Below are 14,863 nucleotides of genomic sequence, written 5' to 3' on the forward strand. Positions count from 1 at the left end.
GCTGCTATGGCCTCCAGCGGGGTCCCGGTGGGCGCTGCCGGCTCGGCAAACGAAAGCCCCGAAATTCCGGACAACGTGGGAGATTGGCTCCGAGGCGTCTACCGCTTTGCCACCGATAGGAATGACTTCCGGAGGTAACCGAGCCCGGGAGCTTGGTCCCCCCGGCCCTCGCGTGGACCCTTCCTGTGTCCCCCTTCGTGGCGAGGCTGGCGTCCCTGGGTGCGTGCGTGCGTGTGCGGTGCTAGCAGAGTGGCCTCTTTCTGGTTCCTGGTGTGCTTTGCTGAGGTTCTTGATCGGGAAAATTCCCCTGAGGCAAAGTCGGTGTGTCATTTGGCCTTACGTGTATAGAATGTCACCTGGACCCGGGAGAAGGAGGCGCCAACACACACAGGCCTTTCAGCTCTCAACGAATGCTTAGTTGGCTTTTGGTTTTGCCCGTATTAGTTGGAGAAGTTACTCCAAATTCCCATGCAAGTACTGGGTAATGTGCCCTACCGTACAACTACTTACTTAGTCGCCTCGGATATGATGACAGGTGGTGATGGGAAGGCAGTTTTTTCATTAAGCATACAAGTGACCAAGAGGTTAATGAAATACATTCTGTGCCCAGGAACTTGATCCTCAATTTGGGACTCTTCGCTGCAGGAGTTTGGCTGGCCAGGAACTTGAGTGACATTGATCTCATGGCACCTCAGCCAGGGGTGTAGCCAATAGGTAAGCACTTAAATCACTTCTGGAGAGTCCTCCGGGCTGAGGGAAGCAATGATTTATGTCAGCTGCTCCCCCAAAGGAGGAAAGAGTTTGACTGTAACAATCCTCAGCTCTTCCTGTGTTTCTAGATGTTCAGGGGATTTGAATCTTAAGTTTGTGCCATTTCTAATGCCGCCTGTTGTCATCTGATTACAGACACACGAAATTCCTACATTGTACCCAAACCTTCCAAAACCAGAACCTACAGTCTGTGACCAGCACAAGATATGCTCTGATGGCAACTGAAGTTGATTCCCAGGGGTCTTTCCTCTTCTCTTCCCTGCAGGAACTGCATTCTCTGCTTAGCAGCCGGCTTCAGCTGGTGTTGCCTCTGTTCTGTAAAGTTCTGTACATAGCCTGTGTCTGTAGAGGGCAACCGCTGCTATGTCCTAAGGAGCACTAACTGTGTTTTAACAAATATTTGTAATAAAGACTCTTCAGGAAGACAGCATTTTATTCTTTTAATAAGAAACTTCTGCTTACAAAACAAGGTTAAAAAGTCAAAATTTACAAAAATCATAAAAACATGATTTATATTTCACACTCGAGACAGGAACAAGCGCCAAACATGGATTGTAATGGAGGTGGTTTGCCTCATTTTAAAAGAAAAAAAGAAATAGACACTGGGACCACCCACATTACACCAACACTAACGACAGGAAGCTTATTCTTGAGGAATGTCCATTGTTGAGCTGTAACGGGGGAGAAGCCATTTGGTGTTGCATAGCAGTTTAGTGCATGCACTAGGTGAGTTTTCCAGGCACCAGAGAGGCATTGTGGCCGGAAAAGAATGAGGTGTGGTGGCAGAAAGAGGGCCATGATGTGCAGGTGGAGCAGAATGTAAGCCACAGCAGCAGACACTGCAGTGACACCACTGAGGAAGCTGCTTCCTTTGCAAGGAGAAACATGTTTTCTGACCCTAAAATCTATGGTTGTGCCACTGGACAGGGGCTTGGGGCTCTTTGGAAATGAAATATTTAAAGAACTGGCATGGAAAGCTCATGTAGCCGTAGAAAGGGTTCTCTGCAATAATTTTTCTTTAATCAGTTTACTAGCATTTAAAATATACTGCTTTTTATGGGCCAGATTTCCTATGTAACTGGTGTAGCGTTAAGGACGTGAATCTGAAAGGTGATCAGTGTAACGACCTCAGTAGTTTGTCACAGCTGACAGGTGTTGTCTGGCAGTTTATTCATTACAGGTAAACTTGGACAGAACAGTCTTGATCCTACTGGCATAAATCTGATTAAGAAAGCTGACCGAGATTCTGGGGGTGTCGTTCAGTGGCATTGTGTGCTTTGCATGCACAAGACCCTGGGTTTGACTCCCAGCACCAAGAGAAGAGTGAAAGCTCTTGAGAATGATTCTTTTTATGTTTTTTGGGTTTTTTTTTCTTAAAAGCACCATTCTCTTGATTTGGAGGTTTGGGAGGGGGTTGAAACGGTCTTGCTGTGAAGTTCAGGCTGGCCTTGAACTTACTATGTAGAGCCCAAGTTGGGCTCAAACTTGAGGCGAGCCTCCCAAGTTCTGGGATCACAGGCATGTGCCACCATGCCTGGTTCCCTTGTGAATATTCATCAGATAGATCCTGTCTGATAGGAGTAACAAATTCTGAGCTTCAGCCTTGGAGTTGGCTTAATATAAAAGCCAGGACCTTTTAGAATCTATGTTCTGGGACCATAGATGCTCTGCTAGATTTATGTCTCGACTATAAAGATGAAGAATGGTCACGTGCATGACAGCAAGGCTTAGGTTTGAAGCCATTGCAGCCAAGTAGTGACCAGCAGGAGATATTTTTAAGATATTGCATAGATGCTAACCCCATCCAGCTGACATTAGACCATCACAAGACAAAAACTACCAACACTTCCTCTTCCTTATAGGAAGGATTTATGTCCTGTCTCCTACCTGATCTCATAATTGTGGGTGGTTCTCTTTGGTCAAAAATTTCCAAAGTCAGGCTGGGGATTTAGCTTAGTGGTTCTGCCACCTGCCTTGCAAGCTCAAGGACCTGAGTTTGATCCCCGGTACAAACAAAAAACAAAAAACTCCAAAGTTGAAAATCAAAATCCTGCAAAAATTAAGACATGGCAATTTCCAAAAGCATAATTTAAATTTCACTCAAAAGTTAATGTTTAGTTGCAAGTACTTGTGTAGACTGTTGGTTAGTTTTTAAAGCCATTATGCTGGCTGGGTAAAGTTTCATTTCAATTGGCTTAATTTCTCAGAATGATAACAATTTGGTAAATAAAGCAACCAAATTTACAATCTCAAAATTTATTTATATATAGCTTGGGCTGGCCTCAAACTTGTGATCCTTCTCCTGCCTTAGCGTCCTGAGTTATTGACAGTAGCGCTGTGAATCAAAGTGCTGCCTTTCATCTTTGCCAACACAACATTTTCAAGGGAAGTCTATTTTAAATCCTGTCACACTTTTCAGCCCTGGCTAGTTAACACAAAATCCTCCAAAAAATCTCTGGCTAGTTGGATTGTGTGTGTGTGTGTGCGTGTGTGTGTGTATGTGTGTGATGCTGGGCACTGAACAAGGGCCTCATGTATGCTAAGCAAGCACTCTGCCACTGAGCTGCATCCCCAGAGCTCACTGGATTTTAAATGAAACACACCAACATAAGTATGGAAAGAGCCCACAAAGATGACAACTTACTTCAGTGCTATAGTAGCTACGATGCAACTGGAATGATTGTGGGTTAAAGGTAAAGGTTAAAGCCACAGTCTTAGACCCAAGGAATGGTTATTAAATGCGTAAGATACAGACTAACATCACAGTCCTATTTAGAAGGCGCTTTCCAACATTAGAATCTGAACCCTCAGAGAGATGCATACTTACTGGGTAAAAAATTAAGTGGCAATGAGAAGTTTTACCCCAGAGACAGAACTCTCCACTTAATGAGTCCAGTAACCAGGCTGAGAGACCCAGTTATCAAGTGTGCTTAGGAAAGTGAACTTTGGTGAAGTCTCGAGCTCAGTGGAAACCTTATGTTTGGATGTATAAAAAACAGGCTGTGCACAGCCCTGCAGCCACCTGGGCCTTCGGCCTTCTGCAGCCACCCAGGACCAGCCCAGTCAGCGCCTGCCCCGGGGAAAGGGCACAGGGAGCTGGGCCAGGGCCTTCCCTCTTCTGTCACTCCCTTTGCATATTACACAGTGCACTGGCTTGCCTTACAATGGAAAGGTTCACATAGAGGGATTGTTTCCACACTGCTTCCTGATATCTTGTGCAAAGGAACTTAGAACCAGGGAAGGTACCACTTCAGGAGGGACCACTTTGACTTCTACTGTAAGTTGCCCAGCATGAGTCAGTGTTTTGATAAAAACTAAAAGGCCTTTTTGATCATTTGTGCTCTCCAACCAGCTGGAAAGCAACCCTTCCACTCCTAAGCTCTAACCCTAGACAGGGACACAGTACACATTAGGAAGGGGCAGCCTTCCAGCCTGATGTGAAAAGGCCAGCATAATCGCATGGAACATACAGGGGAGGGGAACAGCAGCGGGTACACAGTCTGCCTTGAAAGACAGCCATTTGATGAGTAATCACAAGCAGACAACTTGGACACTACAGTAACATTTCAGAACTTGCTGGTAATAATTTGCACTCACACAAGATATGAAATGCTTTAAAAAGTCTGTGATACCAAATGTCCTTTAAACACTACATAGACCCATTTGCAACTTGAAATGACAAGAAGGAATCCTTTCCCTTAATCGTTTCAATCTCATGCAAACCATAACTGAGTACAAGGCACCAAATTTTATGAATTGTATAAAATTAGATCACAAAGCTTTATCAATATGTAAAACAAACTCCCTTTCTTCCTCGTTCTGCCCCCCCACCCCCACCCTAACCAAGTTTTCCTTCCTCACTACTGTCACCTTTCTTGGGCTCATGCTAGGGGACACCCCACTGCCAGCCAAGCCACCGCACGGGTCCTTCCTTTGTACTTGGATGGGGCTGCAAGCACAGCCAGAGCAGGGAACTGATACAATCATTGACTCTAGAAGCCTTAAAGTTAAAAACAAAAATAAACTCTATTGAGTCCATAGGACACATTAACACTTGTACAGTTTCTACTTTTATTTGTGACATTTGAAGAGATGTCTAGAAAAAGAAATTCTTTTTTGAGATGGTCTCACTATGTAGTTGAGACTGACCTGGAACTCACTATGCAGCGCAGGATGGTCTCTAACTCACAGAGATCCTCCTGCCTCAGCCTCCCGAGTGTTGGGATTACAGGCGTGTGCCACCACGCCCGACTTAGAAATTCTTTATAGCGTGGCAGTGCCCCTGCCCCAGCCCAAGGGGCTAGATCAAAGCTGGCAAGAGCTCTGTCCGCCGTTACTAAGAGCTTCACCGCCATTGCTGAGGGCTTTCCTAACAATTTTCACGCTAGCATGGGTGCCGCTATCAGGCAAGCACTAGTCTGAGGGTCAGGTTGGACTGAGGTAAGAAATCTTTTTAGAGGGCTGGGGTGCATTCATGTCGGCTGGCTAGAGCAGCAAGTAAACACACCAGCCAACGGCCAAGGGTTTATGGAGCGGGACTTTTGACTATCGCCCTGGGAAACAAGCAGGCCCCTGAAGATTCAGCAGGAGATCTTGGGCTTCATTTGGCAGCAGCTAATCAACTTCTTCCTGTTCTGGTCTTTCTTCTCTTTAGAGTGTTTCAATATAAGATGCAACTGAGACATTCATTTACTTCCAATGTGTAAATAAAGGCAAAAGGACATTTCCCTCACAAAAGCCACTGGCTCCTGCAGCGGCCAACTTTTCTGCAATAAAAATCTCCTTAAGTGCTCACCTAATAGCAACGTTCAGTGCTGCTGCTTCTGGTACCTGAGGGTCTGGCTGCAGGGGCCACCTTCACAAGGGTGTGGTCAGGGGACTCTGATGTTGGTTTCTGTTCCAACTCATTGTAAAGATTGTATTAATTTCATGCAGGGGTGCTCGGCTGTGTTACACACTTATTTTACAAAATCTTTAACCTGCTTAACAATCCTTATGGTATTTGGTATAAAACTTTTTAAAAATTAAACTTGAAGATATTTTAATTATTCATGATGTTTTTATGATAGCGTTTCCCCCTGGGCAGCTAGAGGCAGCTGCTCTATTGGTTCTTCTCTATCTTGCAGGTTCTCCTTCTAGAATAAACACAGGATTCGCAGTGAGGCACGATTTGCAGTTTCCTTTCCACTCTCCTTTCATGTTCATGGCCTTCCTGAAAGCAAACCAGCCATACCAACTTAGTGGTGTAGATTCACACCAGGCCTCTGGCAGCACGGCAGCTGAGATGCTTTAAAAGTGTCCAGAAGAGGGCGAGCCCAGGCAGCACTTACACAAAGAAGCCTGCAGCAGACAATATAAACCCAGTAGCATAAAAATGCCATACGCTATCGCTTCCAAATAAAAGCTAATATTACAGAAACCTCACAGTGTTGGAGAAAGCAAGTTTAATGTAAAACACAGTCACTCCTCCCCTATCAGGGTGAGCCATTTTCTGTCTGAATTTCCTCCATGCCTCAGTGCTGTCTGGCAGGTCCCATGGTAGAGTTCATCGCAAAAGAGGTCAACAGCAAATGCTACGATCTGTTAGGGAAATGCGGCTCGTTAGCACTGCCAAATCTATAACCCTCACTTGCTAGCCTCACTTCCCCACTTCCCGCCCCTCCCGAGCTCCCCTCCACACCTGTCTCCTTCGTGCGACACGGATGTCTCCACCTGAATTCAGACCTTAACGTGATACCCTCCGTCAGAAGACAGTTCCGTGGACAGCCAGGCCTGCTGCAGTGACCTGCAGTGATGGTCGGGCCAGCCTCCCTGTCCCCAGCGCGGCCGAGTGAGGAGGCTGCTGCCTGATGGCGAGGAAGGTTTCATCTGGGCAACCTTGCTCCACTCAAGTTGGACCCGATTTAAAGAGAAGAGTGTATTTTACTAGTACTGGAGTACTGAGCGGGCACTCTTGCTTTTTTTCTGAGGCACTGAGGACAGGTGGGACAAGCACAGTAGGGAAGAGGTTTGGGAAGGAAACATGCCAGGGCCATCAGCAATGAGCTGGACACCTATGGGTGGATTCCTAAGTGAATCCCATGGCCTTGGGAAGCAAAAGCTCCCAAAGCTTACAGCACCAGTGTTCTTACTCTCCGGTGCACGCAGGAGCTGCGGCTGGAGAGGAAGCTGCAGGCACACCTGACAAGGTGGGAATGGGTGTAGGCGCGGGCAGGGCCGGGCCCACTGTCTGTGCTCTCATAAAGCTTCAGACAGCCCACCTCCAGGCAAGTGTCAACGCCTTGAGCCTGCCCTAGACCTGAGCCGGGGACCTGCTGCAGAACTGGGACAGCCACCAGTGACTTTTGGCTCAGTGTGTAACAGAGAACACACTCTAGCCCTTCGCTTCTATGAACTATCACAAGTGTGAAGCCATCGGTAACAGTAGCAGTAGGCAGTGTGCCATGCAAAAACCCTCACTCTGCCCCTCTCCACTCACCTGCTAGCTCCTAAGAGGATTACTCTGCAAATTCTCAACCTTTGAAAGGTACTTCTTTTGTGGGAATAAACCCTTAGAAGGCTTTACCTCCCACCTTGGAACTAACCCCATCTGACTCCCTGCCTGCCAGCCCCACCTCGGGAGTGCTCCTCCCATGCTGCAAGCAGGGCCTGAGTAGCAGGAGCCCTGCTGCCCTCCCAGCTGGATGATCAACTCACCCCTCTATCTCCTCCACCCGGATCCCTCTCTATTCAGATGAAATGCTCTTCATAGGAGTCACTCCTTTTGTTTCACGAAAGGAGGACATTTCCAAAAGCATTCAAAAGCAAGTGACTACGAATGTTATGGCAGGACAAGAGTCACTTGGCACCATCTACTCTAGACCCAGTGAGGCAAACCTAGCAATCTGTTCCTGCAGCAACCCTTCTGTCTTATGCAAGCACAGATGAACGAACACCAACAGAAGGTCAGCCAGCCAGTCTGTGATGCTGCCTCGGCTCAGGGGAGGCTCTGAGGTCGGCCTTTGTCCTTGTTGCTTGACTGCACCTGAGCTCGGAGTTGGGTTTCTGAGATTCTTGCATTGCCCTGCACTGTTCTTTGAGTGTAAAAGAGTATGTAGGCCTGGGTTTTGCACACCTCCTCGACACTGCATACATTCAGCTTTGAGTCATTGCAGTGGACCCAAAAACCTAGGAAACCAAAGGAGAGAAAGAGAAAATGACTACCCAATGCACATTTCTAGTTGGGTACAGAACCAGGAGTGCAGAAAGGCACAGAGGCCCCTTGGATTCCTGGTGGCGAGGAAAGAGACAAGTAAATGGAACCAAGCTTCTCTGCAACCATGGGCTTTAACCCCACCACACTCAACACCAATACCGACGGGCTAATTTTGTCTCATTTCACTCTGGCTCTTCCATTGTTCATCAGAGCTTTCCACACAGCCAGCCAAGACACTGGGCACTAAGTAGTGGGAAAAGGAGGAAAGAAGAGAAATAGAAGGGAGGGATACAGGAAACATTCTACAGATGGAAGAGTTTGTTCACAGGCCAAGGGGCTCAAGATGAAGCCTCGCTCAAAACACATCTGCTGCCCATCTGCCACAGGGTGGCCGCTGGAGGCTCCACCTGGGGACACTTGCCTCCCCACATTTCTCTGGTATGGGAGGTAGGGAGGACACAGGAAGTGGCCAGCAATGTCCCCGCTTTATTATGACTAAGGCTGGTGAGAGCCACAGCATAGCTACACAAGGTTACACAGGTCCCACTGTTTGTGCATAACCAAGAAGGAAGCTGGGGTTTGCAGAGGTAGCATTACCACAGCAACCATAACAATACTGCCAACAACCAGCACTCTGGGTCACACTGTAATAACCCAGCACCCGCCAAAGCAAGAACCATGTGCTCAGCACTGCCCCAAGCACATCTACGCATGTCAGTTCCTTTGCCTTCTTACAATCTCATGTTGGTAGGTGGCATAGATCCAAAACATGAAGCCAACTTTCATAATTCTTTCCACTGGGCTTTAATGTATGTAATTTCCCCCTAGGTGGCCCATGGGATGGAAATAAAAGGAAAGCAATCAAATGTGGACAGACCAACCCTCTTCCGTGTCCCCACCCCACAGAGAAAAGCGCACGCACCTCCCTCTGTGTTGTAGCAATAGGCTGTGTAGTGTCCTGAGCCAAACCCTTTCCCGTGATGCATGACCACTGCGGAGAGATCATAGGCAAAGGTCTCTTTGTCAAGGGAGGAGAGCATGTCCCTGCAGCAGTAAGGTTCCATGGTTAATACCTGCTCAAAGGCGACATGGACCCCAATCTTCTCGCGGTGATTACGGCCAGACCACCTAGAACATGGGCACAAACTTCTTACTAATGTAAACTGGCACAGGCCAGGGATGTAGCTCAGTGGTGCCAGCGCCTGCCTAGTAAGCGCAAGGTTCTGAGTTTGATCCCTGGTACCAGAAAAAAAAGTATGAAAACTGGCATGCGCAGTCATAGGAGAATGAGGCATAATGGGGAGCTTCTGGCTTAACTTTTCCCATCAAAAACAGGTAATCATCAGCGTCCACACAGACTTGCTGTGACTGTTCCCCAGAGTACGCTGAACCTAGAAATGGCTTAACGGGCAACTCAGGCACCAATCTTTTCAGTTTTCTGCCTGCTTTTTTTCCCAAAATTATTTTGTGCTTCATCCTGAAGAAGGATCCACATGAGCCTAATCAAGGCTGGAGGGTTTGCAAGCAGACAGCAGTGCCGGCCAGTCAAGGAGATGGCCACAGAGCAGAAGCCAGCTTGCCTTGCTGGGCGGGAACTGTCTACTCTCAGGGGAATGGGCTTCTCCTCCCTACACAGAAGACATCCGCCCTCTTCAAGCCTGTGAGGCAGCCACCCCACACCTCATAGGCCCGGGACTCCCAGCACTTACCTGAATCTCTTAAGGTGCAGCCGGAGGACCTGAGGTAGTGTGTAGATCATTAACTGCTTTCTAGCTTCGCTCAGAACAAGGGGTTTGGGGTTGGATTTTCGTCGCTTGCCTATATGGTTTGAGAGGGCATAAGACACAGGTTGAGAAGCGTCTCCTCCCCCTGCAATGGCAGAGACATGGACTTGCCACTCAATATGCCTCCCCTCAAGTCTCAGGACTTGAACCTCAACGTTACCAGGGCAGCAATGTGACCCAGCTTCACAGGCCTGACTGGCGTGGCTCTAGAGTTCTGGCTAGGATGAAAGGGGTATCTGTGCTACTCTTGGAACAGCTACTGAGACAGCAGACTCAGTTGTGAGTTGTGTCCCTTTGTCCTCCCCAGTTTGGTACAATTCCTGCGGGTCTCTGAGGTCATCTAAAGGATGGAAGCCTTGTACCAGTTTAACAAAACAGAAAGGAGGAGCTTGGATCCCTGATGACCATGCAGCCACAGGGCCAGCCCCTGACTTCTCTTACGTAACAGAAGAATAAAATGTCATCTTATTTTAAGCCACTGGTACTTGGGTTGATGTTACAAGTGAACAGACCTAATCCGGATATATCTCCTTTCAAATTTTTGCCCGCAGCAACCTCCACAATTGGTACAGCTTCAGGCCTAACTCCATTTCCTGCTCACAGCTGGCATACTAAATAAGTTATTCAAAACTCTGAACCTCAGTTTCCTCACCAGTAAAACAGAAAATAATGTACATATTTGAGGCTTAGGAAAAGATAAAAAGGATAAGACTACCAAAGGACAGAATATCCACACAAGATTTTTCAGCACAATTTGTGCATGGCATATACAAATGTTCAGGGAGTAAGTTTTACTGAGTGCCAGGGATTTAGCTCAGAGGCGTTCTGCCTGCCTTACAAAAACTCAAGGTTCTGAGTTGGATCCCCAGTAACTCCCCAAAAAAGAGAGAGAGAATAAGTTTTACTGGTTCTGTGATTTTACATCATGCCTAGTTTTTGAAATATGGTTCTTGGATAGAAGTACACGACTGGCCATCAGGACAAGGTTGGGAGGCCAGCTAAGGTCACCCAGCCCAACACAGAACCAGGGCTCTGACTCTTATGTTTGTTTCTGAATTGTGGTGGAAATGCATTTCTAAATTTTTAGCAAATCGGCAATGGAAATAAAGTCCTCTTAATTTCCAACAAAAGCCTTCTGGAGAGTGTTTACTGAGATTAAAGAGGCACAGGGATGCAATATAAAGTAGGGATCCACCGATCCCTAGGGGCTTGCTAAGTGTCTCCGAGCTTTTGCTGTCCTGGTCTCAGTAGATGGAGCACCTTCTATCTGATTCCAATTCCTGCAGTACTCCGGGAAAATGGTAACGCACGCTGATGATGGTTCACAGGTTTCTGTGGCATCAGGCTGTGGAGGTTAACACACCTTGTGATGGACATCGGGATGAATGTGCCAGGACCTGCAGTCAGGACACTCGGGGCAGGCATTCAGAGAGGGGCCTGGCCCTACTCCCACTCCTTTTTGAAAATTACTGCAGCTCTGCTTGGGAAGTTGGCAGTGTCAGACACCCTCGGCAGAGGGCAAGGGCAGGCATTCAGAGAGGGGCCTGGCCCTACTCCCACTCCTGTTCCCAGATTTTTGAAAATTACTGCAGCTCTGCTTGGGAAGTTGGCAGTGTCAGACACCCTCGGCAGAGGGCGTGTGTGAGCTAAGATAAAGTCAAAGTGAACCTGGCTTTGTTCCCCTAAAATGAAATTCACAGGGCCTGGGATTTAGCTCAGTGGTGCCGCCGCCTGCCTCGCAAGTGCAAGATCCAGGGTTTGAACCCCAGTACCAAAAAAACAAAACAAAACAATTTAACTCACCTGCCTCTGATTGGCATACTGGAACAGGATAGGTGTGTTTATAGTTAGCCAAGCACAATATTTCAAATTTGAAAATGGCAAAATGATATCAAATATGATTTTTTTACTTTTGTCCTAATTCTTGAAAGAGTAGAACAAGTTTTCCAAAATTTACTACTTTAAAAGACCACGTGCTTGAGTCAGGTGTGGTGGCGCACACCTGCAATCCCAGCATTTGGGAGGCTGAGGCAGGAGGTTCTGCGAGTTTGAAAGCCAGCCTGGGCTACATAATGAGTTCAAGGCCAGTCTGAACTACATAGTGGGCCCCTGCCTCAAAAAACAAACAATAACAAAAAGACCATGTGCCAGGCTGGGGATGCAGCTCAGTGGTAAATAAAGTGCTTGCCTAGCAAAGGGGAGGCCAATTCCCAGAACTTAAAACAAAAAACACAACTACTGTATGCAAAATATATTAAAAGTGCTACAACATTTTTCTCAGGGTGGGGCTGTAGCTCAGTGGTACAGGACCTGCCTAGCATGTGTGGGTCCCTGGGTTTAATCCTCAGTACTGCAATTGCCTGTAGGACAACAACAAGAACATTTTCAAAACTTAACAGTGTCAATTATCACATGACTGCAAACCGGTGTCTAGGTCTTTGCACAGTCCACTAGTAACGTATTTTATGAGCTTCCCTATGTTTGCTCTGCATTTCCTGTGCACATGCTGGGTTGGCAGAAGCATTACTTGTCAGTGTGGCAAGACATAAGATGCCCATCTTATCAATGGAAAAGGTCCCAATTTAAAATGAAAGCAATGATACAGAGACCCTTTCTTATGACTTCTCTGAAATGTGAACCTTTCAAGCACGTGAAGAAACAAATGCTGAAAATACCCAGGAAGTTGCCACTGGACACCTTTAGACCTGCATCCTGGTCTTCAGCATCACTTCTCACAGATTTAAACCTACCAATTCGGAAAAGCAATGCTGTTCTGGCACCACAGACCTCAAAGAGGCTATGCCACACTCTAGCCAGACATTCATGAATTTAAGCAGGGCCCCCATGGCACTATGAAGCTGAGTACTGATGTCCTCAGAGCCCCTCTTTCAGGATCCACTTCCAAATATGTCACGATAACAACTGATGCTCACTGTGAGGAGTAAAAGGAGGCACACCTCCTAGGCCTTTGTTTTGTTTTGTTTTTTGAGACAGCATCTCACTATGTGGTCGAGACTGACTCGGAACTCACTGTGTAAGCCCAGGCTGGTCTCAAACTCACTGCGATCCTCCTGCCTCAGCCTCCTGAGTGCTGGGATTATAGGTGTGCGCCACCACACCCAGCAGGCCGTTGTTTAAAAAAAAAAAAAATCCATATTGCTTATTCTCACAGAACTTAAGAAAGGGATGTTTAAATGATAGCTTAGGACAAGGGGCAAAAGAAGTACCTTAAACTGCTAGTCCCGTTATACCATCCCAAAGCCTCCACAGAGCACTCACTGTTACACTGGTCGCAAGCATAGATTCTCCCTTCCAGGGCCTCTGTCTCAGTGAACTTGGCCAGCATCTCAGTAAGCAGGCACTCTGTCTGATTCAAAGGGACAAATCCCTTCTCTATGCAGTGATAGCGTTCAGGAAATTCCAAGGACAGATCCCAAAAGGGCTCAATGGTGTTGGATTTGTAATTGCATGATATACACGTGACCTAGAAGGAAAAGATCACAGATTGTATCATTTTCATGGTCCCCGTAAACATTTTTTTTGTTTTGCACAGGTACATAAGCTTACCAAAACCAAGTATAAATTTTCAAAAAGTAAAATATAATATTAAAATAATAAACAGAACTTCAATTAAAAGAACTAGAATGGATGATTTCTGGTGTACATTTCTAACCATGTGTTACACAGCTGAACTCCAAGGCAGAGACCCCCCCAGCGCTGTCTTGCTACGCTCTGAAGCAGCTCGACCAAGGAATGCCCAGCACACAGGCTGCAGGTTAGTGTGAGGCACCCAGCCAGCCAGGCCTCACAGAATGTGCAGCTGCTGTCTGCATCTCACAACCTCGTATGGCTCCTTTTGACTGCGGGTCTTCCATGTAGCCAACTTGCGAATCATTTGCCCTGTTCCTTGCTCCACTCCTACCCTGATTCTCTGTCCACAGTTTGAGTAATGATCAGACATGCTCTCCCACTTTACCCTCCCAGATACACTTCGCGTGCTTTCAAAAAGCCGCAGTGAACTCTTTTCCCTTCCCACCCAGGTCTTTCAAAACCTCAGCAGCTCAATGCAGAAGTTCTACCTGAATCGCCTAAACTGCCCCCACCCCATCTATGAAAATTCTTTCTGCATATTCTCACAAAGCTTCATCTATGCTCTTTTGCTTAGGTCCCTACGTGGCTAAAGACCCAGGAAGTAAAAGGCAAAGAGGACTAGGAAGGAGGCTTGCCTAGGTCCTTGGCATGCTCTCGGCCAGCTCTCCTCCTTGTAGATAAATAAGGAAGAATGTTCTTTCAAACTACCATGGAACCAGTGTTACAGGCAGGACATTTGGTTCCCCACAAGTGACCAAAGGATGGACGGCAGCCATGGGTACCTAATGGTAACAAAGAGCATACGGGACTACCCAGGTCTTCACTGACAGTAACTGGCCGGAAAGAGGGGGTAAGCTCTCCAGTAAGGCCAGCTGTGAGAATGACACAAGAGGTCCGACGGCCACCCTCAATTCTGGCTAACCTAGGTGGCCCTGGGCAGCGCACACCTACCTGGCTGAGCAGCTGCCCGTGGAAGATGGTGTTTACCACCTTTAAGACCTGCTTTGTGAGTTTCCTCTGGGAGAAGGGGATGAGGATCCGGCGTGTGGAGCCCTCAGCCTCGAGCTCCTGCTGCACCTTGTGCAACAGCTCGCACAGAAACTCCTGCGCGTCCTGCTGGTCGTAGCCACGGAAGGCAGGGATCAGGCTCCACACGGAGTGCAGCATGGCGAAGGGCGACACCAGGGCCCACCGCCCGGACCACATGACTCGGAAGAGCGTGTGCAGCTCGTGGCAGAGCGAGATGTGCTTGGAGCTCGGCTCCTTGTTCTGGATGAGCTCTAGGCTCCTGCTGAGAGAGGCCCCGCCATTCCAGCAGAGGCCATCGCGCCTGCAAGCCTCAGCTCTGTCACCCCTGGCCGGCGGCTCCGGGGCTGAAAGCCGGGCCTTACGGTGCGCAGCCTGGGCGAACAAGTGCTCAGTGGTGCACGGGTCGAGGTTCAGGAAGCACTCCCGGAACTTGCGGAGGTGGCTGAGAACCTGCAGGATGGAGTTCATGTAGCAGGTGTTGCCCAGGTTGCGC

General features: G+C 47.8%; 2 protein-coding genes across 3 annotated transcripts in view; one reads left to right on the forward strand and one right to left on the reverse strand.

The window, feature by feature from the left end:
- Window positions 1-6: 6 nt before the first annotated feature.
- Tomm6 (translocase of outer mitochondrial membrane 6) lies at window positions 7-5,976 on the forward strand. Of its 2 annotated transcripts, none has more exons than XM_010617608.3 (3): window positions 7-134; window positions 611-714; window positions 5,898-5,976. In XM_010617608.3, exons 1-2 carry the CDS (start codon window positions 7-9, stop codon window positions 705-707), a joined length of 225 nt encoding a protein of 74 aa, XP_010615910.1. In that variant the 3' UTR covers window positions 708-714; window positions 5,898-5,976. The 2 variants fall into 2 exon arrangements, with proteins under 2 accessions (XP_010615910.1, XP_010615909.1); XM_010617607.1 differs by lacking the exon at window positions 5,898-5,976 and adding an exon at window positions 907-1,394.
- A 197-nt stretch (window positions 5,977-6,173) lies between these two features.
- The window catches only part of Usp49 (ubiquitin specific peptidase 49), a 13,051-nt gene continuing 4,361 nt past the window's right edge, over window positions 6,174-14,863 (reverse strand). The window contains exons 4-10 of the mRNA XM_010617801.3: window positions 14,293-14,861; window positions 13,030-13,234; window positions 9,676-9,784; window positions 8,889-9,094; window positions 7,886-7,938; window positions 6,452-6,617; window positions 6,174-6,351 (exon numbers count right to left, since the gene is read on the reverse strand). Of these exons, the coding sequence (XP_010616103.1) occupies window positions 6,332-6,351; window positions 6,452-6,617; window positions 7,886-7,938; window positions 8,889-9,094; window positions 9,676-9,784; window positions 13,030-13,234; window positions 14,293-14,861 (1,328 nt within the window). The 3' untranslated portion in view covers window positions 6,174-6,331. The remainder of the gene's footprint in view (window positions 6,352-6,451; window positions 6,618-7,885; window positions 7,939-8,888; window positions 9,095-9,675; window positions 9,785-13,029; window positions 13,235-14,292; window positions 14,862-14,863) is intronic.

This window comes from Fukomys damarensis, unplaced genomic scaffold, assembly GCF_012274545.1.
Source record: "Fukomys damarensis isolate Sample0158 unplaced genomic scaffold, DMR_v1.0_HiC HiC_scaffold_20, whole genome shotgun sequence".
Taxonomy (NCBI): Eukaryota; Metazoa; Chordata; class Mammalia; order Rodentia; family Bathyergidae; genus Fukomys; species Fukomys damarensis.